At 37.8% G+C, this 27,098-nt stretch overlaps 1 protein-coding gene across 1 annotated transcript in view; it reads right to left on the bottom strand.

The window, feature by feature from the left end:
- LOC150076348 (phospholipase D1-like) overlaps nt 1-27,098 on the bottom strand; it is a 601,970-nt gene that overhangs the window by 71,325 nt on the left and 503,547 nt on the right. Inside the window, exon 23 of the mRNA XM_090387327.1 lies at nt 14,893-15,056. Coding sequence (XP_090243453.1) covers nt 14,893-15,056 — 164 coding nt within the window. The remainder of the gene's footprint in view (nt 1-14,892; nt 15,057-27,098) is intronic.

The following is a 27,098-nucleotide window of genomic DNA, read 5'->3' as shown; positions in this document are numbered from 1 at the left end:
CTGCTTTGTTCCAATCACCAATCTCATTGCAGGAGGGCAATGAGATTGGTGATTGGAACAAAGGGTTTCTCTTACCAATAAAGGCTTAATTTTTGCAAATTGCAGTGTCTGGAGACTAGGTACCTGCAAGGTGATCTGATTCCACCTGTCATTCTGGACGTTGACAGCTTAAATAAATTAAAGGCAGAACTAGACAAACATTTGGAGTGAATGGATGCGTGAAAAGGGAAAATGTTTTTTTTTTTTTTTTTTTTTTTGGCTGATGCTGTATAAGCTTGCTTCCTTGCATCATATGCCTTTATTAATGCTAACTAGCTGTACCTGTTGCAAACATTTCACAATTGGTGGCAGAGTTTTTCTCTAGGTGTCCTGAAGAAATGTGTTTTGTCATGATCAGGTAACCTAGTAGGTGTCGATTCCTTTCTTATTTCTTGTATCTGAGGAAACATAAATTTTCTTTTGTTTCACCATCTTTCTGATTACTCAAAATGTGCACATTGTGTAACAATATCACACGTACAAAATGTAGTACAGTCTCTATAATACTTCTTTGAATACAACATTTTTTATATTCTTGTGCCTTTCTGGTAACATTATCTGAAAATGGAATGATCTGACCCAAGACAGTGCTACATATAATGACTACATATAGCGCTAGTAAGCAAAATTACAACTCTATCAAATGTTTGCCCTTGACTTTTATTTATAGTCATCGCAAAAGCCAGCTGAATAGGAAACTGCCATATCTTAAATGAGAATGGCAAAGTCGAATCAGATGGAGTCAAATCTACACTCGGTAAGAGTACTTGGTTTCCTTTAGCTTCTCGTGTTATTATTTCTACATCCAAACAATTCTGATGCATAACTTTAACTATAAGTCTCGTATCATTGATCAATCCTTCTGAAATTGCCATATTCTGCAGTAAAATAAAATTATTCACATTTAAAATGTAAGGCTTGACAATGAACAGTGACAATGACCTTTCACTAAGTAAGCAAATACTGTGACATATTAAATTTTTCGGATCCTTAAATGCACATTTCAGACCAATACTGGATGCATTTGCAGGAGCACAAAAACGTGTGTTTCTTCTTTGCTGCAAGGTACATTCAACATGACCAGTCAGAGAAGCATGGGGATGTAGTGGGGCTAAGGTAGGCAGCACTAGTAGACAAAACTGGCACATTCTATAAAACAAAACTCTTTGGAATTGTTATATTTTCCCATTTTCCTGCACACCTAGGAAGAAATATCTTCAATTTGACCACTTCCAGCCCAATCGGTTAGGCCTATCAATCACAATGGCTGTCTCAAAAAAAGACGCCCATATTAATATAAGATGTGAAATAAGGGCAAGTTACTGCTCAGGATAAAAGGATGGGTGAGTGGGAGAAGACAGAGAGTAGTTATTAATGGACACTGCTCTCCATGAGCTAATGTTATTAGTGGAGTCCCCAGGGTTCAGTGCTGGCTCCACTGTTGTTTTCTATATTTATTAATGATATTGACAAAGATACATCAGGCTTAATGTGTACGTTAGATGATATGATACAAAGGTTGGCATGGTGGTTAATGTTGTTTTGTTTTTTAGGAGCATTAGCAACTAAGGCCATATTGCTCCAGGGATCTGCAGTGGTCATTCCCTGACCTTTCCGCATCCTCCATATTTGGTGGCCACGGGCTCGAACTCTGATCTAATCAAGAAGCATGTGCTACGCACTGCTGTTCTTGCCCACCTGGCTATGGAGGTGCCATATCATGTTGCAATGTAATAATTTCATTTTGAAGTAATATTTTCTCCATGTGAAAAATCTCAGCTATTTTTTTCTGCAATTTGATTCATATCTAAGTCGACATTAAATGGATAAGAAATATATTGAACAATTTCTCCAACTCTTTTAAAATCACTGAATCTGGTGTCAAAATCATCCACAACTTTCTCAATTTCAGAAACATATTTCTCACTATTAAATTCAAGAACAGGATATTTTTGCAAATGATCTTACATATTTGCAAAATGATCGAATTTTCTTTTCCTTTAAGATCCTTAGCCATTGTCAAAAATTGATATTTATATGCAGAAATACTACTAATTATGTCACCCACATTTTTATTTTTTTCCCTTGTAATTCCGAATTCAGATCACTTAATTTACTGGTAAAATTAAGTGATCTGAAAAGCCAGATCACACAACCACTCCGTATCTTGTAGCTGCTGATAATCATCTCCCCAAAAAAGTTTGATCAACAATTTTTTTAATTTCATTCAGCAAATTTCGAAATCTCCGTAGAGACTTACTCTGACTCAGCCACCTCACATCTGGTTGTAATATTAAATCTGGATCATTTTTGTCAAATTGCATTTTGAAAAGTCTCCTTTGAAGAGATTGTCCTCTGATGGAATTCATTATTTTGAAAGCTATATCCATAACACTTTTAGTATTAACTTTGGCTGGCTAAGAGTTGTTGGTGGATGATACAGTGGTAACTCAAAAAAATCTAGGAATTCATCATTCTTTTGGCACAATGCGACGAATGCATTAAGATGCCCTGACATTGCTTTAGCTCCATCTGTTGTTATTGATATGAGCTTAAATAGTGGTAATTTAATTTTTTCAATAAAATTTTTGAATGCGTTAAATATATCAAGACTTCTAGTTCTTTCATTTAACAAAACCATACCCAGCAGTTCTTCTCGAGTGACAGAATCATTGAAAACCATACGAATGAAAATGAGCAATCGAGCTGTATCACTGATATCTGTAGATTCATCCAGTTTTAAAGAAAAGGACACATAATTAGCAATATGAGCGTGCAATTGTTCACTCACATTTTTACTCATTTTTGCGATGCGTCACATCACAGTATTTTGAGACAATTGCAGATCTTGAAGAGCACTTTTAATTTCATATTTGTTCTTAAAATTTTTAAAAAGAGGATCTGTTATTTCTAAAAATGTGTCTTTGATGAATTGACCATCAGAAAATGGTTTTCATTTTTTTTGCAAGAAGATGACTCACTTTAAATGATGCTACAGTTACTGCTTTAGATTTTAAATTAGGTGTCATGAAGAAATTTTTTTGTGTGAATAATCTGGATTTAAGTTCTTTTAATTTATTTTTTCTAAGGTCACTATTAGGTGGAAAATCTGACTGGTATTTACCATGGAGTGCATTGAAGTGCCTTTCTAAATTTCCTTTTTTGGGCATAGCCCCAGAAGCATTGCAAATCAAACAAGAACATTTTTCTTTTATCATTACAAAAAAATTATTCTAGTTCCCACTCTTGATGAAAATTATACGTTTTACTCTTTTTCATAGTATTCATTTTAAATCAAAGGGTATTAAAATAATGTACATGCTCTCCAAAACATAACTGCGTGAATTTTCACTAGACAAGCCTAGCGGTTGCACAATGACAAGAGTAGTCACACAGTTCAATGGATTTGTAATAAGTATGGGGCACATAATAATAATAACATTTAGATTTTGACTAATTTATTTTTTATATATATTTAATAAAATTATTCGTGATCGACCTAAATTAAAGCCTCGATCGACTTGTTGGCCACCCCTGATATATAGGAATTTTTCTAGCAGAGATAAGGAGATGATTATTCCATTGTATAAGGCAATGGTGAGACCACATCTTGAGTACATCACATCATACAGGTCTGGAGGCTTTATTTCAGGAAGGACATGGAGCTTCTGGAATGTGCAGAGAAAACGGCAATGAGATTATTATTTACTATTATTATTATTATTATTAGCCATATGGTGCAAGGGAGCCTGAAGCTTATGCTGCACCAGCAAAAAAAAATTCCCGAGTTACCCTGAGAGAGAGAGAGAGAGAGAGAGTAAAAAGTAAAAAGGAATGATCAAGAAAGAGAAGAATGATGATATTCAGCTCAGGACCCTGGGTGTGCCAAGCTCATATTCACCAGATGTGAGCCCCTGCGGTTAAATTAGCGAAGAGAACAAAGAGTGCTCTTACCAAGAAAGGCTTCAGTTCTGCATATTGGAGTGTCTGGAGACTAGGCACCTTGGCACCTTTAAAATTATTTTGATCTGGTTGAGGTGTTTAAGGTTTTGAATGCATTGAGTAAGCTTAATGCTGATGGGATTCTTCAACTTGCTCAGACCGTACACAAGAGGGGGGCACAAATTCAGATTGAGGAAGGACAGTTGTAGAATAGATGTGCGGAAGTTAACCTTTAGTGAATGGGTGGTTGATTGCTGGAACAAGCTTCCATTCATTGTTTTGGAAGTGGACAGTATGAATAAATTGAAGAAAGAACTAGACAAGCTTTGGAGTTGATGAATAGGTGAAATGGAATTTTTTTTTTTTTTTTTTTTTTGGCTGATGCTGTATAAGCTTGCATTCTTGCATCATTTGCCCTTAGACTATTACTATTCACAAATGAGAATAAAAGGGTGATGTCAGCAATTACAGACGTATAAGCTGACTTCTGTTCTAAGGAAAATAATATAGTCAGTGATGAAAGAAGTATTGCAGTATCATCTTTACAGGAATTGCATTATATGGAAATCACAGCATGGATTTGTTAAGGGGGATCCTGTCTGATCGATCTGATTAGCTACTATGACGTAGTAACAAACTGGTAACGAACTGGGGGCAAACAATAATTTAAAATAATTTTGACATAATAAATTTATATTTCAATAAAAATTTTGACATGGTTACACACGAAAGAATATTGTACAAAACTGGAGAAGTCTGGCATTAGGGGCAAGGTACTACTATGGATAAATGGACAGTTGAGTGGCAGAAGAGAAAATGTGGTTATAAATGGGCACTGCTCTTTTCGAACTAATGTTATAGTGGAGTCTCTCAGTGTTCATTGCTTGGTTCATTAGTGGCTTTTTTTCTTGGTTGATGTGCTGTATAAATTTGTTTCCTTGCATCATTTTCCACTACTAATACCAGTATTAATGGTATTAGTGTCTAAGTTTGGAGATGATAGAAAGGTTAGTGACAGGCTCGAGACAATAAGCTTAACATGCTTTCATTAATATCATTAATACTGGTATTAGTAGTGGAAAATGATGCAAGGAAACAAATTTATACAGCACATCAACCAAGGAAAAAAAGCCACTAAATGAACCAAGCAATGAGTTTTGTGGATGAAAAAAAAAAAAAAAAAAGAAAAAGAAAAAGAAAGAAAAAATCATAATTGTCAGATTTGTATTTGTCTGATTTTAATGAAATTCAAAATGGCTTGACAAATCTTTTTGAAGGCCTAAATATAAAATTTCATAAAAATGTATGCACTAAGAGCTGAGTTATTACATAAAAATGGACGAATGTGGTGAAGATGATAGGTGCATTATGCATATATTTTCTATACATAGCTTATAGACCTAGTCAAGCTCTGTGGTTTATTTTGAATTTAGATAGCACGATTTTGAAAGTAATTAAAACCTCATGTCCGCAGATTTACTGTTCATAACTTGCCGCTATTGTTATATGATACGTGACCCGAACTAGATAGCGTAAGGTTTAACGGAAAACTATATAGCGAGTATAGTAGTATCAATTAGTCAGTAAAATTTACTAATCATATTAAATTTCATTGTCAATTAAATTGTACTTTTTTAACTAAATACACATAATGACCTAGTTTTAAACAAACATAACATTACAAATTAATACATATAACTTGACAGGAGACAAAAAAGTCATATAACATAACTCGGAGATAATATTCAATACTGAAATACATATATATAGTGTTATAACTGTATTGGGATATAAGTTTAGGGTTATATTTTGTATTGGAATTTTATTTGAAATTGAATAGAAATCATGACTCAGATCAAAGCAGCAAAGCAAAAGATTCAAACTAATGGGAGTGCTATGGCTCAGGGGAGAACTCAGGGGGGAAATTGTCCTCTGAATCATAGCCTTTTGAAATGCACTGCTTGTTTAATGTTTCTGGAGCAATCAGGAATGGGACATGATATTGCCAAAGGGAATATCATTGTGTGTGAGATGTAAGGAGTGTGAGGAAATCAAGCGCATCCTCAGCGTTGTTATGGGCCTATATGAGAGCTTGAAGGACAGGGTGGGTGCCCTCAAAGGATTTAAATTTAGGGGGCCATCAAGCTCTCAGAGCTTGCACTTGAACATCACGCAACACAGTGGCAACCCCCAAGGCAGAATGCACTGGTCCCAAAGGAACTAGTTGTTGTTGGTGACACTATTGTCAGAGAAATGGGGAACATATTGTGCGAAAAAGGATAGGTGGAAGAGGCTTAGGGTATGTATGCCAGGGGCAAAGGTTAAGGGCACAAAGGGGATATCGTTTTATACATTGGCAGTAATGATATCAAGAGTAGGAGACCGGCGGAATTACTTAACAAGTACAGGTCAATGTTGAAAAAAAGCAATGAGTTACAGTTGAATTTAAAAGTGTCTGCAATTCTGCCCAGACACGATAGGAGGGAGTATATGATGAGAGCCTTGTTGATCAATTCAGCCCTGGAGAGACTGTGCAAGGCTCAAGGGCTAGACTTTTTCTCAGCCTGGTCTGTGCTTGTTAACAGGAGAGACTGCATCTACAGGGATGGGATACACTTGAATAGAAACGGTGCAAGGATACTTGCTGATGCTATCGAGGCAGAGTTAGGTGGGTCGGAAAACTGCTAGCTTGGGAGGATGTAGAGATTAATAGATTAACAGTAGCTGCTGGCAGAAGTGAAAAGGATTCTTGCACTGCTTCTATTGGAATGAGCAGAAGCCTGGAAAACAAGATGCAGGGGATTTCAGACAATGCTGGGAGTCATTGCGGTACAAGTAAACATATGGGTTGTGTTAGGGTAGCTAAGAATAGGAACAGGTGCATGTATACTTGCGTATACACCAATGCTAGGAGTTTGGTAAATAAATTTGATGAATTTGAGGTATTGCTCAAAACATCAAAGGCAAGATATTGTTCAGATGTCAGAGATGTGGTGTCACACAGATATAAGGAATCCAGAAATGGAATTTGAAGAGTACAATGAGTACAGGAAGGATAGGAAGGGTTATGCTAATAATTAAGAAACACCCAGTCGACATGGCTGGACAGTGCAGTGTCGAGTCAGTTTGGTGTGACATAAGCACTGGGAAATAAAAATTGAGAGTAGGAGTGTGTTATAGGCCTAATGACTCTGAATAGTAAAATAAACAACTGTATAGGAAAATAGAGTGGGCCAGTAAATCAGAGAGTCTTCTAATGGGGGATTTTAATTTCCCGGAGATTGACTGACTGGAATTTGTGGGTTGGTCACTCACACACACAAGCAAGGCTTTTGTGGATTTATTGGATGATTGTTTTCTAACATCAGCATGTTCGGGAGGCAACTAGAGGGAGTAATACTCTTGATCTGATTATCAGTAGTGATAATTCATGCATTAAGAATCTGCAGATAAAGGAACCACTTGGTGGCAGTGATTACAGTGTGCTGAAGTGGAATTTACTCAGAGAGGTAACTACCATCAGGGGGAAAGGTGACTAGGGTGGTCTGAGACAGAATTTAAATTCTATACGGTGGGACCAACTGATGATGTTACCAACATCAAATTCATAATGGGAAGCATTCAAAGAATTAATCTTGGAAACTACTAGGCTTTTCATACCAATTTAGAAACATTGTTCAAGATTTAGGCCTAAATGGATGTCAGATGAACTAATTAGTATTAGTAACGGCCGTATGGGGCAAGAAAGCCTATGGCTTATGCTGCACCAGCCAAAAAAAAAAAATCCGAACAAAAAAATGATATAAACAAAAATTAAATAAATAAATAAATAATAATAATTAATAAATAAATAAAAATAACAAAATGAAATAAAAAATAAATAAAAAGGAAATTAATCCTATCATCCTATGCGCTTCCCTTACCCGAAAGTACTATCCAGATGACCTTTGAATTTCCCCAAACTGTCGGCCTCTACCACCCATGAAGGCAACTTATTCCAATAATTTATAACTCGCTGGCTAAAATAAAACTTCCTGCAGTCCAATCTAAACATTTCCCCCCGTAACTTGAATTTATGTTCCCTAGTTCTAGCATCATTTATAATCTTGAAAATTTTGTCCTCATTCATTTTACTGATGCCTCTCAGAGCCTTAAACACCTCAATCAAATCTCCTCTAAGGTGTCTAGTTTCCAAACTCTGCAACCCACATATTCGAAGTCTTTCTTCATAAGGACGCCCTTTTGCCGATCTCACCAGGCGAGTTACCCAATAAATTAGACATGTAGAGAAGAAAAATGGATGGGATTCATATAAATTAACAGGTGACAGAAGCCTATGATGGATATAAACTGGTCTGTAACCAAGTCACAAAGGAGGTTAGGCAGGCAAAGGCAAATTATGAGAATCTTTGGCAAAGGATGCAAAGAAAAACAGCAAAGAGTTCTTTACTTATCTAAACTCTAGAAGGAAGGGGATGAATCAGATTGGTTCATTTGATATCGATGGTTCAACTGTTGATGATCCTGCTCAGGTGGCTAACAAACTAAATGAATATTTTGCATCTACATTCACACATGAGGAGTTATTCAGGGAGGGGAATTGCAGAGGTGTATTAAACTCTGGCAGTGAGCTAGATAATATTGTAATAACTGAGTTATATTAAATAATCCAGTTATATTAAAGGAGGCAGCAAAGGAAGTAAGCAAACCCTTAGTCATAATTATGAGAGCTTCCTTGGACTCAGGGGAGGTACCCATGGACTGCAGATGTGCAGTCCATGGGTACAGTCAATGGTGCAGTCAATTGTGACACCCAATCCACAAAGAGGGAACAAAGGGAGACATAGGTAAATAGAGACCTGTTAGTTTAACCTCTGTTCCAGGGAAATTAATGGTGGTACTAGTTAAAGAAGCATTGCATGATCATCTAGACAAGATGATCAGTTATAGCTCAGACACAGCATGGGTTTGTTAAGGGGAAGTCTTATCTGGCCAATTTGATTGGATACTATGATGTAGTTGCAAAGGAACTGGATGCAACCCTTTATCCAACCAACATTTTGCCTCCAATGTGGCATTGGAGGCAAAATGTTGCTATGGATAAAGGGATGGTTGAGTGGGAGCAGACAGACAGTGGTAATCAATGGACACTGCTCTTCGTGGACTAATGTTATTAGTGGAGTCCCCAGGGTTGAGTATTGCGCGTTCTTTGTTGTTTTCTGTATTCAGCAATGATATTGATGATGGTATATCATATCAGTATAAGTTTAATGTACAAGTTTGCAGACGGTACGAAGGTCGGCAGGGTTGTTAATGACACTAATGACAGTACGCTGCTGCAACAGGATCTAGAAAAGTTGAGCAGATGGGCTGAGAGATGGCAACTGAAATTTAACATTGACAAATGTAAATGCCTATGGGAAGCAGTAGCCCTAGAGTATCGTATCAACTGTGTGGTACTACACTGACAGTGGTAGAGAGTGAAAAGGACCTGGGGGTAATTGAACAGGCAAATATGAAGTTTTCTGAGCAGTGCAGACAGTCTGCAAGAGTAGCTCATGTTGTCTTGTCAATGATATACAGAAATTTTTCTAACAGGGATAAGGAACTAATTATCCTCTTGTATAAGGCAATGGTTACGCCACACTTTAAGTCCTGTATACAGGTCTGGAGTCATAATTTTAAGAAGGATGTAGAGCTGTTGGAACAAGTATAGAGAAAGGCAACAAGATCAGTGAATGGAACAAAGGGTTGCTCTTACAAAGAAAGGCTTAAGATTTGCAAATTACAGTGTCTGGAGACAAGGCACCTGCAAGGCGATCTCATCGAGGTGTATAAAGCCTTGAATGGTTTCAGTATGTGCTCAATGTTGATGGGATTCTTACTCATGATCAGAATAATCGCCTGAGAGGGCATGAGGGCATAAATTCAAATTGAAGAAAGACAGTTGTAGGATAGATGTGTGGAAGTTTGCCTTTAGCCAGCGGGTGGTTGATTGCTGGAACAAACTTCCATCTGTCGTTGTAGAAGTTGATAGCTTAAACAGATTCAAGCTCAGAATAAACAGATTCAAATATTTGGAGCTAGTCGATGGGTGAAATGAAAAGGGTGTGTGTGTGTGTGTGTGTGTGTTTTTTTTTTTTTTTTTAGCTGATGCTATATAAGGTTGCTTTCTTGCATCATGTGTCCTGGGTAATGCCAATACGCTGTTGGCCAGAGAGTAAATGATTGTTGGTACAAACTACCATCTGGAGATGTGGAAGTTGGTAGCTTGAATAAATTTAAGGAATTTGACATTATTTTATTAGAGGGAATGTACAGATGAGGTGGGTAGTGTTTTTTTCACTTTTATTTTTTTGGAGGATATAAGGTTGTTTGTATTCCTTGTATCATTTGCAACTACTATTACTACAACTAACAATAAATCATTCAGGCAATAGTACATTCCATTTCTCTAGTAGACAGGATAGTCACTACAACAGAATCCAATCTAATATTTTATTTAGACAGCTCATTCAAGGTTATGTGGTGATAATGCTTTGGATCATGGGGGTCTTTCCTAATCTTAAGAAGGATAATCGCATGCCTCCACACAGAGGATAGCTATTGCTACAAATATTCAATTGTAAAAGGCTAACAATATTTAGACTGTTGGGAGAGTGAAGTTTTCATCCTGACCTCAAGCAGTGTTTGTAATTGCATCTAGAACTTCAGAAAATTCAGCTCTTGCAATAGTCTCTTACATGCATGCAAAGCCCTTCTTGGTAGCAAAATTTAAATTTGACAGTACTTTGTTGACTCTCAACTGCTAGAATTCTAGTATTGATATTAGTATTAGCAAATGTAAGAAATCAAGTCTATACAGCATCATCCTCCCTCCCCCTCCACACACTTCTCAAATCACCTGTCTATTGCATCTAATAACCTTTCCAATCCTTCAGTGAATTCATTCACTACCCATTTCAAAAACAGAAGCAGATGGAAGTTTGTTCCAGCAATCAACTACCCACTACCTTAAGATAAATTTCTGCACATCTATCCTGCAACCATTTTGCTCAACTTAAATTTGTGGCCCCCTCATGTGTGTAGTCCAAATTTAAATCCATTCAAATTTAAACACCTCACTTAGATCTCCTTGCAGGTACCTAGTTGCCAGATAATACAATTTGCAGGAAAGAAGCCCTTCTTAGTTGGAGCACACTTTTGTTACCCTCACTAACCTATTTGCCCTTCTCTGCAGCTGTTTTAATAGATCCACACCTTACCTAAAATGAGGCTTCCAGACCTGTATGCAGTACTCAAGATGTGGCTTAACAACTGCCTTATACAATGGGATAATCACTTCCTTTCTCTACTGGAAAAATGTCTGTATATCATTGACAAAAACACTACAAGTTGCCCTGGCACCATGTCTGCACTACTCAGAAATTTTCATGTCTCACTGCACAATTACTCCAAGTATTTTTTATTCTCCACTATTTTGAGCGTGGTACTACACTCAGAATAGTGGGATTCTGAGATTCTGGTATTACTACCCATATGCAGTACATTGCATTTGTCAATGTTAAACTTTATTTGCCACTTCTCAACCCATCTGCCCATTTTTTCTAAATCTTTTTGAAGGAATATACCCCAACTGCTCTCATTAATCACTCCACCTACCAATATATCATTTGCAAACTTGGGCATTTAGCCTGATATGCCTTCATAAATATCATTAATAAATACTGAAAATAACAATTAGCCCAGTACTGAATTCTAGGGAACTCTACTAACAGCAAGAAGAATAGTGATAACCACTCTTTCCCTTCTCCCTAAATCTTTTTGAAGGCATATACCCCGACTGCTCTCATTAATCACTCCACCTACCAATATATTATTTGCAAACTTAGGCATTAAGCCTGATACGCCTTCATAAATATTGAAAATAACAATTAGCTCAGTACTGAACCCTAGGGAACTCTACTAACAGTACAATAAGAGTAGTGATAACCACTCTTTCCCTTCTCCCATTCAACCATCCCTTCATCTATAGCAGCAGCTTGCCTCTAATGTCACATTGCTCCAATTTATACAGCAGTCTTTTATGTTCCCCATATAAGTATTCCACATATACGTCGACAGCTTTTCAGAAATCTGAGTATACGATGCAAAAATTATTTCTTGCATTGTTTTTTGTTACTGCATCATATTATTTATCAGATAAGATTGTCCCTTGACAAATCCATGTTGTGACATCTGTATAATAGCTGAATTCTTGTCTAGATGATCCTACATTACTTCTTAGTGAACCAGTGACTCCATTATTTTGCCTGTAACAGAAGTCAAGCTAACAGTTCTGTAATCATTCAACTCTTTGATTCACCTTAGTAAATTGGAGATATATTCAAACATCTCTGGTCCATAGGGACCTTCCTTGAATAGAGTGATGCTCTCATAATTATGGCTAAAGGCTAAAAGTTTGATTACCTCTTTTGCTGCCTCTGTTAACATAATTGGATAAATCGTATCCATCACATTGTTTTATTTACATTTAGTCTCAATTTCTCTTCCAATTTCCTGTCAGTTATCACAAAATCATTTAGCACCCTGTTAGAATTGATATATTTCTGGCATCCCTATCCCTAAAAAATTCTTTATCTGCAAACTCAGATGCAAAATATCTATTCAGTTTATCAACAACCTAAGTAGGTTCATCACCAGTTAGAACATTCATAATATTCAGAATATCCAGTTTTCTTAACAAGCTTCCATCTTATGGTTATCCAACTGTTTTTTGTAATTGCTTATCCAGTTTTCTCTCTGATTGCTCACTGAAGGTGATGGTTTGATTTGATTTGGTAGTTGTTGGCGCATCGGCTTCTGTGGCCATATTGCACCTCCCAAGGTTTTTGCAGTACTTTGATCCAAGCCCGAGGCGGGAATCGAACCCGCGACCTTTGGGTTGCCGGGCAGGTACTTTACCCACTCGGCTAGCCCGGTCGGCCCTGAAGGTGATGGTAGATGGCTCTCTGTCTTCTAACTTCTGCACTAATGCTGGCGTCCCTGAAGGTTCAGATCTTTTCCCTACTCTTTCCCTCTTGTATATTAATGACCTTCTTCCATTATCTGGAAATCCTATCCATAGTTTTGTCAATGATAGCACATTGCATTCCACTTTCCATTTTGAGAAACCTTGCCCTGCTCAATTAGCTTCAACTTCTCGAAAATCTGCTACCAATTCCTTAAATCCAGATCTCCAGGTAATTCTCCAGTGGGGCAAAGACAATTTAGTTGATTTCAATCCTTCTAAAACTTAGTCTTGTCTTATATCTCGCAAAAAGGATTCTTCTGCTCCTATGCTTATCTTTGGTGACACTCCGATTTCTAGGCAAAATGATATATCTCTTTTGGGGATTACCCTGACTTCTAATCTCTCTTGGCACAAGCACATTACAAATATTGCTTCCTCTGCATCTAAAAAACTTGGTTTTCTCTTTTGCTCTCGGTGTTACTTTTCTTCCAAACACCTGTTCACTCTGTACAAATCACAAATCCACCCTACCATGGAATATTGTTCCTCACATCTGGAGTGGTGCCCCCAAAAACCTCTCTCAGGTTTCTAGATTCCATTCAGAAGAGGGCAGTTGGTTAATTAATGACTCCTCTCTAACAGAGTCTCTCTACTCGCTGTCTCATAGATTACTGTTTCTGCTGCATGGCTTTTCTACAGATACTTCAATGGGCATTGTTCTTCTGATTGGCTTCTATAATTCCTGCTCTATCTTTCAACAGTCCGAACACGTGCCGCCACCAGTCAACATCCATTTACTGTCCAACTTCAAATTCACAGAACCAACTTTTCATCTAGCTCGTTTATTCATTCAACTGCCGTTTTCTGGAACAACCTTCCTTCATACGTATTTCCTGAAAATTACAGTCTACAGAAGTTCAAGTCTAATGTCAACAAATATCTTCTTTCATCTTCTCAACCTCCAACCCAAGCATGGTACTAAGTACTATAGGTTCTAATACCTCTCGTGTTTGGGGTTTTCATAAAAAAAAAAAAAAAAAAAAATCTGCCATAGCTTGCCGAACCTTCTTTGTGTCCTAATTATGGACTAGTTTATATCTACCATAAGGTTTCTAAATCACCTGATAATTTATATGCATCCGATATATTTTTTTTCTCTTATGGGTCTGATTAGTTCATCAGATGTCCATTTAGATCTACGCTTTAAACAGTATCTCTTATCTGGTATGAAAATTCTGGTAGCTTCTACAATTACTTTACTGAATTCTTTCAATTTAAAATTTGTTGTTTGTCGTTAGTAACATCATCATCAGTTTGTCCCAATGGTAGAATTTAAAAACTATGAGACCGCTGTAGCCACCTTTAAAAAAAGCAAAATCCATTCCCTTTCCCTTCGGCAGCAGTTTCATCTTGAAGTAAATTCCACATCGGTACACTGCAGATTCTTAATGCACAAATATTCACATCTTATAATCAAATAAAGAGTATTATTTTCTTTTATTGCCTCTTTAAAAGACCAATGTAGATGTGAATGTCTAAAACAATCAAAATTCAATATATGAAGAATGCTGCATATTAATGCAGTGAAAATCACTCAGTCACCACATTTGCCTGTCATCTGGGACAGTGAACTAGTTTGTTTGTTATTTGGTTTTTAGGAGCATTAGCAACTAAGGCCATATTACTCCCGGGATATGCGGTGGTCATTCTCTGACCTTTCCGCATCCTCCGTATTTGGTGGTCACAGGCTTGAACCCCGATCTAATCAAGAAGTGTATGCTATGCACTGCTGCTCCCAGTGAACTAGTGAAGCTAAACAAAAGCCAATATTATGTATATACACAAGAGTTAATTACTACATAAAAATAATACCTATACTTATAATTATAATAACTTACTTTGATGAGAGAGATACTGGAGAAGTGAATTTGGACCACGGCACATAGATGTATAATTCCAATGACTTATTGCCTGGATTGCCATTCCACTTGCTGTACCAAGTTCTCCTGCAAATGCTGGTAGTAATGGCATCATAACATATACCCTGAAAACTCGCTTTTCTCTTGAAATATAAAAATAAAATATATAGCATTAAAAAAAAAAAAAAAAAACAGTAATGCATGGTATATATAAAACAACCTAAATTAAATTATACAAGGCTTCAGACTGACGTTGTAGAGTGGATATCATCTTTTATGGACACAAAAGGTGATATAGTTGTACCCGTTGGCACTAATGATATCAAGAGTAGGAGACCGGCAGAATTACTTAACAAGTACAGGTCACTGTTGAAAAAAAGCCGTGAATTAGGGTTGAATTTTAAAGTGACTGCAATTCTGCCCAGACACGATAGGAGGGAGAATATGATGAGAGCCTTGTCGATCAATTCAGTCCTGGAAATATTGTGCAAGGCTGAAGGGGTAGAATTTTTTTCAGCCTGGACTGTACTTGTTAACAGGAGAGACTGCTTCTATAGGGATGGGATACACTTAAATAGAAAGGGTGCAAGAATATTTGCTGATGCTATCGAGGCAGTGTTAGGTGAGTCGGAAAACTGCTAGCTTGGGGGGATACAAAGACTAATAGATTAACAGTAGCCACTGGCAGAGGTGAAATTGACTCTTGCACTGCTTCTATTGGAATGAGCAGAAGCCTGAAAAACAAGATGCAGGATATTTCAGAGACTGCTGGCAGTCATTGCGATACAAGTAAACACATGGGTTGTGTTAGGGTAGCTAAGAATAGAAACAGGTGGGTGTATACTTGTGTGTACACCAATAGTAGCATTAGTAGAGGCATTTGATGCAAGAAAGCAAGCTTATGCAGCATCAGCCAAAAAAAAAAAAAAAAAAAACTTCCACTTCACCCCTCTGTTTGTTCAAAATACCTGTCCAGCTGAGCCTTAAACTTATTTAGGCTATCAACTTCCACTACAAGGGATGGAAGTCTGTTCCACCAACCAACCACCCGCTGGCTAAAGGCAAATTTCCGCACGTCTATCCTATATCTGTCTTTCCTCAATTTGAATTTATGCCCTCTCAGGTGATTATTCTGAGCTAGAGGAAGAATCCCATCAGCATTGAGCATGCTCAAACCATTCAAGGCTTCATACACCTCTATCAGATCACCTCGCTGGTGCCTAGTCTCCAGACACTGTAATTTGCAAAACTTAAGCCTTTCTTCGTAAGAGCACCCCTTTGTTCCATTCACTAATCTTGTTGCCCTTCTCTGTACTCGTTCCAGCAGCTCTACATCCTTCTTGAAATGAGGCCTCCAGACCTGTATACAGTACTCTAGGTGTGGCCTGAGCATTGCCTTATACAAGGGAATAATCACCTCCTTATCCCTGCTGGAAAAATTCCTGTATATCATTGACAATACTCCATGAGCTACTCTTGCAGCCCGTCTGCACTGCTCAGAGAATTTCATATCTGCCTACACAACCACCCCCAAGTCCCTTTTATTCTCTACCACTGTCAGTGTAGTACCACAGAGTTGATACGTTGCTCTGGGGTTGCTGTTTCTCATGTGTAGTACTTTACATTTGTCAATGTTAAACTTCATTTGATACCTCTCAGCCCATCTGCTCAACCTTTCCAGATCCTGTTCCAGCAGCATAGTGTGAGTAGTGTCCTTGACAACCCTGCCAACCTTTGTATCGTCTGCAAACTTGGACATTAAGCTTGATAGACCATCATCAATATCATTTATAAATACAGAAAACAATAATGGACCCAACATTGAGCCCTAAGGGACTCCACTAATAACATTAGTCCACGATGAGCAATGTCCATTGATTACCACTCTCTGTCTTCTCCCCCTCAACCACCCCTTTATCTCTAGCAGCAATTTGCCTCCAATTTCACACTGCTCCAATTTGTGTAGCAGTCTTCCATGTACAACAGTATCAAAAGCCTTTCTAAGATCCAAGTATATAATATCAAAGCTATTCCCTGCATCCAGTTCTTTTGTGACTGCATCATAGTATCCAATCAAATTGGTCAGGCAAGACTTCCCCTTAACAAAACCATGCTGTGTCCGAGCTATAACTGAAGTCTTGTCTAAATGATCCTGCAGTGCTTCTTTAACCAGTGCCTCCATTAATTTTCCTGGAACGGAAGTTAAGCTCACAGGTCTATAATTACTTGTGTCAGCCTTTGATCCTCCTTTGTGAATTGGGGTCACATTTGCACATCTCCAGTCTATGGGTACCTCCCCTGAGTCCAAGGAAGCTCTCATAATTATGGCTAAGGGTTTGCTTACTTCCTTTGCTGCCTCCTTTAATATAACTGGATAGATCCCATCCACCACGGGTGCCTTTCTTGTGTTTATCTTCAACAGTTTCTCCTCCACTTTACTCCCAGTTATTTCAAGATTGTAGCTTACTGCTAGAGTTGAATACACCTCTGGCATTCCCCTCGCTGAATAACTCCTCATGTGTGAAGGTCGATGCAAAATATTCATTTAGTTTGTTAGCTACCTGAGCAGGATCATCAACAGTTGACCCATCAATATCAATGCTAGGAGTTTGGTAAATAAATTTGATGAATTTGAAGTATTGCTCAAAGCATGAAAGGCGGAAATTGTTGGGATATCAGAGACATGGTGTCCCACAGATATAAGGAATGCAGAACTGTAATTTGGGAGTACAATGTCTACAGAAAGAATAGACAGGATAGGAAGGGAGGAGGGGTTATGCTATTAGTTAAGAAACACATAAAATCCAAGGAAGTGAAGCCAGTCAACATCGCTGGACAGTGCAGTGTTGAGTCAGTTTGGTGTGACATAAGGATTGGGAGATCAAAATTGAGAGTAGGAATGTGCTATAAGCCTAATGACTCTGATGAGTATAATAAAAGAAACTGTGCAGGGAAATAGAGTGGGCCAGTACATCAGAGATTCTTATAATGGGGGATTTTAATTTCCAACATACTAACTGGAATTTGTGGAACTCACACACTAGCAAGGCTTTTGTGGATTTATTGGATGATTGTTTTCTAGATCATCATGTTTGGGAGGCAACTAGAGGGAGTAACACTCTTGATTTGATTATCAGTAGTGATTCTTCATGCACTAAGAATCTGCAGATAAAGGAACCACTAGGTGGCAGTGATCACAGTGTGCTGAAGTGGGATTTACTCAAAGAAGTAACTACCATTAGGGGTAAAGGGAAGGGTTATTGCTTTCGTAAAGGTGATTACGATGGTCTGAGACAGTATTTAAATTCTATACAGTGGGACCAACTGAAGATGTTACCAACAGCAAATTCAAAATGGGAAGCATTCAAAGAACTTATCTTGGAAGCTACTAGGCTTTACATACCAACTAAGAAATATTGTTCAATGTTTAGGCCTAAATGGATGTCAGATGAACTAATGAGACATATGACAGAGAAGAAAAATGAATGGGATACATATAAATTAACACGTGACACAGATGCCTATGACAGATACAAGTTGATCTGTGACCAAGTTACAAAGGAGGTTAGGCAGGCAAAGGCATATTACGAAAAATTTTTTTGTGAGGGACAAAGAAAAACAGCAAAGAGTTCTTTACTTATGTAAACTCTAGAAGGAAGGGAATGAATCAGATCGGTCCACTTGATATCGATGGGTCAACTGTTGATGATCCTGCTCAGGTAGGTAACAAACTAAATGAATATTTTGCATCAACATTCACACATGAGGAGTTATTCAGCGAGGGGAATGCCAGAGGTGTATTCAACTCTGGCAGTAAGCTAGAGAATCCTGTAATAACTGAAAGTAAAGTGGAGGAGAAATTGTTGAATATAAACACAAGAAAGGCACTGGGGTGGATGGGATCTATCCAGTTATATTAAAGGAGGCAGCAAAGGAAGTAAGCAAACTCTTAGCCATAATTATGAGAGCTTCCTTGGACTCAGGGGAGGTACCCACAGATTGGAGATGTGCAAAGGTGACCCCAATTCACAAAGGAGGATCAAAGGCCGACACAAGTAATTATAGACCTGTGAGTTTAACTTCTGGTTGGACATTGCTGATCGTGGACTAATGTTATTAGTGGAGTCCCTCAGGGTTCAGTGTTGGGTCCATTATTGTTTTCTGTATTTATAAATGATATTGATGATGGTATATCAAGCTTAATGTCCAAGTTTGAAGACGATAAAAAGGTTGGCAGTGTTGTCAAGGACACTACTGACTACTATGCTGCTGCAACAGAATCTGGAACGGTTTAGCAGATGGGCTGAGAGGTGGCGACAAATGTAAAGTACTACATATGGGAAACAGCAACCCCAGAGCAACGTATCAACTCTGTGGTACTACACTGACAGTTGTAGAGAATGAAAGGGACCTGGGGGTGGTTGTGCAGGCAGATATGAAGTTCTCTGACAGTGCAGATGGGCTGCAAGAGTAGCTCATGGTGTATTGTCAATGATATATAGGAATTTTTCTAGCAGGGATAACGAGGTGATTATTCCCTTGTATAAGGCAATGGTCAGGCCACACCTTGAGCATTGTATACAGGTCTGGAGGCCTCATTTCAAGAAGGATGTAGAGCTGCTGGAACGAGTACAGAGAAGGGCAACAAGATTAGTGAATGGAACAAATTGGTACTCTTACGAAGAAAGGCTTATGTTTTGAAAATTACAGTGTCTGGAGAATAGGCACCAGCGAGGTGATCTGATAGAGGTGTATAAAGTCTTGAATGGTTTGAGCATGCTCTATGCTGACGGGATTCTTCCTCTTGCTCAGAATAATCACCTGAGAGGGCATAAATTCTAATTGAGGAAAGACAGTTGTAGGATAGACATGCGGAAATTTGCCTTTAGCCAGCGGGTAGTTGGTTGGTAGAACAGACTTCCATCCCTTGTCGTGGAAGTTGATAGCCTAAATAAATTTAAGGTTCAGCTGGACAGGTATTTTGAACGAACGGAGGGGTGAAGTGGAAGTGGATTTTTTTTTTTTTTTTTTTGGCTGATGCTTCATAAACTTGCTTTCTTGCATCATATGCCTCTACTAATGCTAATGCTAATGCTAGTGCATGGCTTCACACACACACAGCTTGGATTCAGCGACGGAAAACAAAGGAAAAAGCTACTATAAATATGGGTGCACCAAGATTTCCTAAAAGAGATATAGCACATTTAATGTTTTAATACAGACAAGTGAGATGACAAGAATAACTTTGCCAAATACACCGATGAGTCAAAACATTATGACCACCTACCTAATATGATGTTGGTCCTCCACATGCAGCCAAAACAGCTCTTACCCGGCGAGGCATGGATGCTACAAGATTTCTAAATATGTCTTGTGGTATCTGGTACCAACACGTAACCAAAAGATCCTTAAACTCCTGTAAGGTCCGTGGTTGAGATGCCACAGATCGGAGTTGCTGTTCCAACAGAAACCACATATGCTTGATAGAATTGATTCCTGGGGAATTTGGAGGCCAGGGCAACCTGGAAGTCTTCCTCATGTTCTGCAACCAGTCTTGAACAATCTGGGCAGAGTGGCATGCCGCATTATCCTGCTGAAAGATGACACCACCAGAGGTGAAGACCGTTGCCATGAAAGAGTGTACCCAGTCAGCAATGATGTTTAAGTACGTGGTAGTTGTAAGAGTGCCCGGCACATGGATGACCGGACCCAAGGTATCCCAGCAGAACATTGCACAAAGAATGACACTGCCGCCACTGGTTTGTTTTTGTCCCACGGTGCATATAGGCACCATCATTTCCCCAGGTAAACAATGCACACGTACCCAGCCGTCCACAAGGTGCAACAGGAAATGTGATTCATCGGACCAGACGAGCTTCTTCCAATCACTCAAGGTCCAGTTTTGATGCTCGCCCATTGTAGGCGCTGTCGCCGGTGAACCATGGTTAGCATGGGCACTTGGAGCAGCCTGCGGCTATGCAGCCCCATTTTCAGCAGGATTTGGTTATCACAGGCTTCCATGTCACCCATTAATTTATGTATCCCATGCATTTTTCTTCTCTACTATATGTCTCATTAGTTCATCTGACATCCATTTAAGCCTAAACCTTGTTATTTGTTATTTTGATTTTTTTTAAGAGCATTAGCAATTAAGGCCATATTGCTCTGGGAATTCCCTGACTTTTTCTGCATCCTCTGTATTTGGTGGTGACGGGCTAACCCCGGTCTAATCAAGAAGCATGTGCTACACACTGCTGCTCCTTCCCACCTGGCTACGGAGGCGCCCCTAAACCTTGAACAATATTTCTTAGTTGGTATATAAAGCCTAGTAGCTTCCAAGATAAATACTTTGAATGCTTCCCATTTTGAATTTGCTGTTGGTAACATCATCATCAGCTACTAGATACCAACTAATTATGACTGCTTTAAGAAAAATACTGTTGTAGACACTGGCCTCTTTAGAATTGTTCTCTTTGGTCCAGGTATTCCTTATAAAAATGGCCCTGTTGTCTAGGCTTGGTTGTTAAGAGCATTTCCTGGCTGAATATTCTTTCACACACGGCATTACTATGAGGAATTGTTAAAATTGCAAAATGATTTGGGATAATTTCTTATATATCAAGCTTCACTGTGCACTTGTTAATTCCCCAACCAAGGATCATTGTACATCAATTCTTTCAATATAGTTTCTAGTAAGCTCTTGCACTCAGTAAACTAATTATGCCAATGCAGCTGCATTTGGACCTGAGCTTGAAAAGGGCCTGTGAAATTTGGAAGACACATTCAATTCTGAAGACAATTAACAAATTTTATTAATAAACAAGAAATTTTTTAAAATTAAATGTAACACATTCTTATCAACCTGGTGCCTGGCCGCCTGACTGATGCCATGCTTATAGAAATATTAATAAATAAAAGATAGCGGTGAAATATTCAGAAAAACTAGTGTCAAATATAAATATATATCACAGTCTGATTTTATTCTAGTGTTGGTGAATTTATTTTACATTTTTTTGTGTGTGTGTGTGTGCGTACTCTGATTGTTATCAGAGTGCAATATGTTTTATTTTACAATACACAAATTTGTCACATAACATTCTAGCAAAGGTCAGTGTTTTCACTTTAGCAACTTTCATGCTATATATATATATTTTTTTTTTTTTTTGTTTATCTGAAATGAAAAACTACAAGGAATATGAATGTGTTATTACTATGCTAACCAGAGACACATCTAAATTGCAAATCCTTTGACATTCTAAAACTGACCAGTGTATTGGGAGGAACCCTTCCTGTAATTAGCATTTATCCAGTGGTGTTCAGACAGCAGATTAAACAATGACCAGGCAGAGTAAAACATCTACTTCAGACTGAAGTTGATGCTTTTCTATACAGCTAACAGGACCTGGACTTTGTCGCTGGCCACGAATAATACATTTTATAACCCTTTTATATGTTCCTTTTATCTGTTTTGTTTTGTTTGTGGTGGGAAAATTTGTTGCAAAGTTATTTGAAGGAGTAACATGGGAAACAAAACAAAAAAATTCAGTCAATCACAGAGATTTTCATTTGCTTTATTGGCAAAGAAAGAAAATTCTGCAGCTGTTATCAAGCACCATGTACTATTATTCTACATTTTCAAGTTTCTCAGAGCAAGAAAAATGCTTTGTCAACCATTACCATTACAACCACTCTTTTCTAACATGATAGAAAGGCTGAAGCTGAATGTAAATTTATTATTCTAATTTTAATTAATTTACATGATGGATCATTCACAAATTATGAATGATCCATGATGTTGGCGATCGTAACAAGTTGTCCAGTTTTGATACCAATATATGTTACTCATTGCTATAATTTATTTATTTATTTTTACTATTCTTTGCATTTTGTTACAATTTGATGGAACAATTTGTAATTTTATTACTCTGGTGTCAATAATTTTTTTTTTAATGAAAATTTGTTGCTGGATCATTTACAGATCAGAGAAAGATATTATAATATGAATTTCCCAATCAGTCAGAAGTCTTCAACTTCCTTTCTCTGAAATTCGACTTTTTGCAGTCTGACTTTCCAAATATAGAATGTAGCTTTATGCTGATTTCACTTCTCAAATTACTGGAGTATACTGATACAGTAACTTAATTGTTTCTGTATGCAAACCACTGTTCTGAATAGGTTTAACAGCGTGTTGACGAAAACCTGTCGTTTGTGATGATTCAATTACTTTGAGTACGTAACTATTTTTTTTTTTTTTTTTTTTGCTTATGAATTTTCACATTAAAATATAGTGTGTAATTTTGTCCCTTTGTGAAAGTGAGCCAAAAAATATATTCAACACTTTTGTGATAAATGGCTCAAAGATGCTAAATATAACAACTAGCTCTGAAAATTAGAAGGTGATTATTTAAAATTTTTTTGCAAATATTGTAAAAGCATGCTGACAGCCAAATTAAGTGATATTGAAAGGCATCATAATAAAAACAAAGCACAAGAGATATATGGTAATACAGTAGGTGCAAAGGCAGAAAGTAGCATAGCATTTTTCATAGCTGTGCACTGTGTGTTGATCATTTGAGCGACCTTCATAAATTTTTTTCACACAGCAGGAATTGTAAGGACTTCAAACTATGAAAAACAAATGTACTTCAATAATATGCAATGCTATAGCACCACAAGTAAGAAAATTTTTATTATTTCCATAGCCTTATAATTTCTTTTTAGAATGGAAAAAAGAATGCAAGCACACCAAGTGGCTATGCTATAAGGAAGAAGAAAAGAGAGTCTGTAGAAGCACTGGAAAGAGAATTGAGGAAAATTCCAAAGTCGTCTTCTTTCTTCCCTGGGAGCACCATGAGTTCTTCTGTTAATACACCAATGGAAACAACGGAAGTAATAGCATAATAGGGTTCAGTTTCCGCAACATTATCATCTTTTACAACACAAACTACAGATATAGATTTTTACATAAAAAACCATATGAACACTGATGAACTATAACTATTAGAAAATTTAGTTAGTGAACAATTTTTTTTTTTTTTTGTCCTCGCTTTTTCCCATTGTATATGAGGTCAGCATTTTTTATTTTTTTGGGATGCAATTTTTATGGCCGGATGCCCTTCCTGGCGTCAACCCTTCACCCCTTTATCCAGGCTGGGGATATGCGGTGGTCATTCCCTGACCTTCCACATCCTCCATATTTGGTGGCTCATGAGCTCGAACCCCGGTGCAATCAAGAAGCGTGTGCTACACACTACTGCTCCTGCCCACCTGGCTACGGAGGTGCCAGTTAGTGAACAATTATCCAGACATAATAACAACAGATATGAAGAGATTTATCTAACATCATGGCCCTTGTAGACCTAACAGCCCATTCCCCAAAAATCACAGCAACAGGTCGTTTTCATCAAGGTGTTACAAAACAATATTTGTGGTAATGGGAAATTGTGGGAGCGAAGTTGAAAAATATGTAATTAATGATATTGAAATTTCACAAGATTATTTAATGAAAAAACTTTCGAGCCTACAAGCCAGTAAAGCTCCTGGAGTTGATGAAATATACCCTATAATCTTAAGGGAGGTGGCAAGTGAGTGCATTGAACCATTAAGGCTAATTATGCGAGCATCACTCTGGGGAGATTCCCTTGGATTGGAAAAGTGCCAATGTATCTCCCATACATAAGGGTGGCTCTAAGAGTGAAGTGGGAAATTATTGACCTGTCAGTCTGACTTCAGTGGTAGGGAAAATCATGGAGGCAATGATCAAGGGTGGAATTCAGGATCATTTGGATCGAATTGAGATTCTCAAGGATCCTCAGCATGGTTTTGTAAAGCGAAAATCATGTTTAACAAATCTGGGTCACTATTTTGAAAGGGTCACTCACGAGCTGGATTTAGGGAATAATTTCGACATTGTTTATTTAGATTTCAGTAAAGCTTTTGACTCAGTCCCACATGAGTGGTTGCTTTATAAGCTGGAACAGGTTGGAATCACTGGGAAAATCCTTAGATGGATAGCAGGATGGCTTCAGGTCAGAGGCACAGGGTTGTGATAAATGGCTATTCCTCAGATTGGGTTGATGTAAGAAGTGGGGTTCCCCAAGGATCAGTATTAGGACCACTGTTCTTTTTAATTTTCATAAATGACATCGATGAAGGGATGGAGGGCGTGATGTCTAAATTTGCAGATGATGTTAAAATTGGTAGAGTAGTTAATGATCACTGTCAAGCTGAGCTTCTTCAGAGAGACCTAGATAGACTTCAGGAATGGTCAGAAAAATGGCAGATATACTTTAATCCAACAAAGTGTAAGGTATTACACCTGGGAAACAGTAATACCAAAATAACATATTCACTTGGTGGAGTTCAACTAAACCCAGTACTGGAGGAAAGGGACTTGGGTGTTACGATATGGTCAGACATGAAATTCTCTGAGCATTGTAAACAGGTTGCAAGGAAGGTCCATGGTGTCCTATCAATGATTTATCGAACTTTTGCAAGTAGAGATAGGGACGTGATAATCCCATTATATAAGGCTTTTGTTAGACCACACTTCGAATATTGTGTTCAAGTATGGAGACCGCACCTAAAGAAAGACATCGAGCTTCTTGAAAGGGTGCAAAGACGGGTAACTTGCCTGGTGAGATCGGCAAAAGGGCGTCCTTATGAAGAAAGACTTCGAATATGTGGGTTGCAGAGTTTGGAAACTAGACACCTTAGAGGAGATTTGATTGAGGTGTTTAAGGCTCTGAGAGGCATCAGTAAAATGAATGAGGACGAAATTTTCAAGATTATAAATGATGCTAGAACTAGGGGCCATAAATTCAAGTTACGGAGGGATATGTTTAAATTGGACTGCAGGAAGTTTTATTTTAGCCAGCGAGTTATGTTGTTGTTTGTTGGATTTATTGGTGCAAGGGCTACTAAGGCCATAATGCACCTATTTCAATCTTATTTGATACATGATTGTTATATTAAATAAAAGGATTCAGATCAGGTGATATTTATTTATCAATTTGAGGAAGGTAAAAACATCATTAATATCTTGTCGGTCTCCGAGAATCTGTTGTAAGGTAAGTTTATTAGAAGAATATAGATGTGAAGAGAAAGCTGTTTTTCGTTCTCTCAGATATAATGGACATTCAATGATCAAGTGGTTTACTGTGAGTTGAGTTTGACAGTTGTTGCATCGTGGAGGGTCATCCTGAATGAGTAAATAACTATGAGTTAGGTGAGTATGTCCTATTCGAATTCTAGCAAGCACTACTTCTTCCTTTCTATTGCCTCTTAGGCTTGATAGCCACTTCTTGTGATCCTTTTTAATCTCAAAAAGCTTATTGCTCTTTTCTCCCTGCCAAATGGATAGCCATTTTTTTCTAACATTGGTATGTACGATGCGTTTTAAATCTGTGTAAGGTATCTGCATGTCTGATTTTATATGACTGGCATTCTTGGCTGCAAGATCCGCTTGTTCGTTTCCTCTGATTTCAGAGTGCCCAGGTATCCAACAGAAAATTAATTTTTGCTTGTTTGCAAGAAGCTGCGCTAACTTGGTTTGAATTTGTTGTAGAAACGGATGACTGGAAGGAAATTTACACTGAAGAGCAGATACAGCACTTAAGGAATCGGTGTAGATAATAGTTTGAGGATATAATGACTGTTTTACATTGTCTAGAGCCATCAGGATAGCATACAGTTCTGCAGTGTAAATACTGTACTCCAAAGGGAGCTGCTGGGATATTGTATTGTTTGGTAGAACTGCAGCTGCTCCAACTTTATTATCTGTCTTGGAACCGTCAGCGAGTTATAAATTACTGGAATAAGTTGCCTACATGGGTGGTAGAGGCTGACAGTTTGGGGAAATTCAAAGGTCATCTGGATAGTACTTTCGGGTGACAGAAGCGCATAGCATGATAGGTTTAATTTCCTTTTCTTTTATTAATTATTATTATTATTATTTCATTTTTTTTTTATCATTGTTTTATTTGGGTTTTTTTTTATTTGGCTGGTGCAGCATAAGCCATAGGTTTTCTTGCACCATGCGGCCATTACTAATACTAATACAATGAACAAATCGGGTCTTAAAATAAACAGATTTTGTTTGGATTATTCCCCAAAATTGGATGCAGTGTACTGTTTTTTATTTGGTTTTTAGGAGCATTAGCAACTAAGGCCACATTGCTCCCGGG

Source organism: Mastigoproctus giganteus, chromosome 13 (assembly GCF_048544385.1).
Source record: "Mastigoproctus giganteus isolate SK-2022 chromosome 13, ASM4854438v1, whole genome shotgun sequence".
In the NCBI taxonomy this organism is placed as follows: Eukaryota; Metazoa; Arthropoda; class Arachnida; order Uropygi; family Thelyphonidae; genus Mastigoproctus; species Mastigoproctus giganteus.
This window is presented reverse-complemented; position numbering and strand designations above follow the sequence as displayed.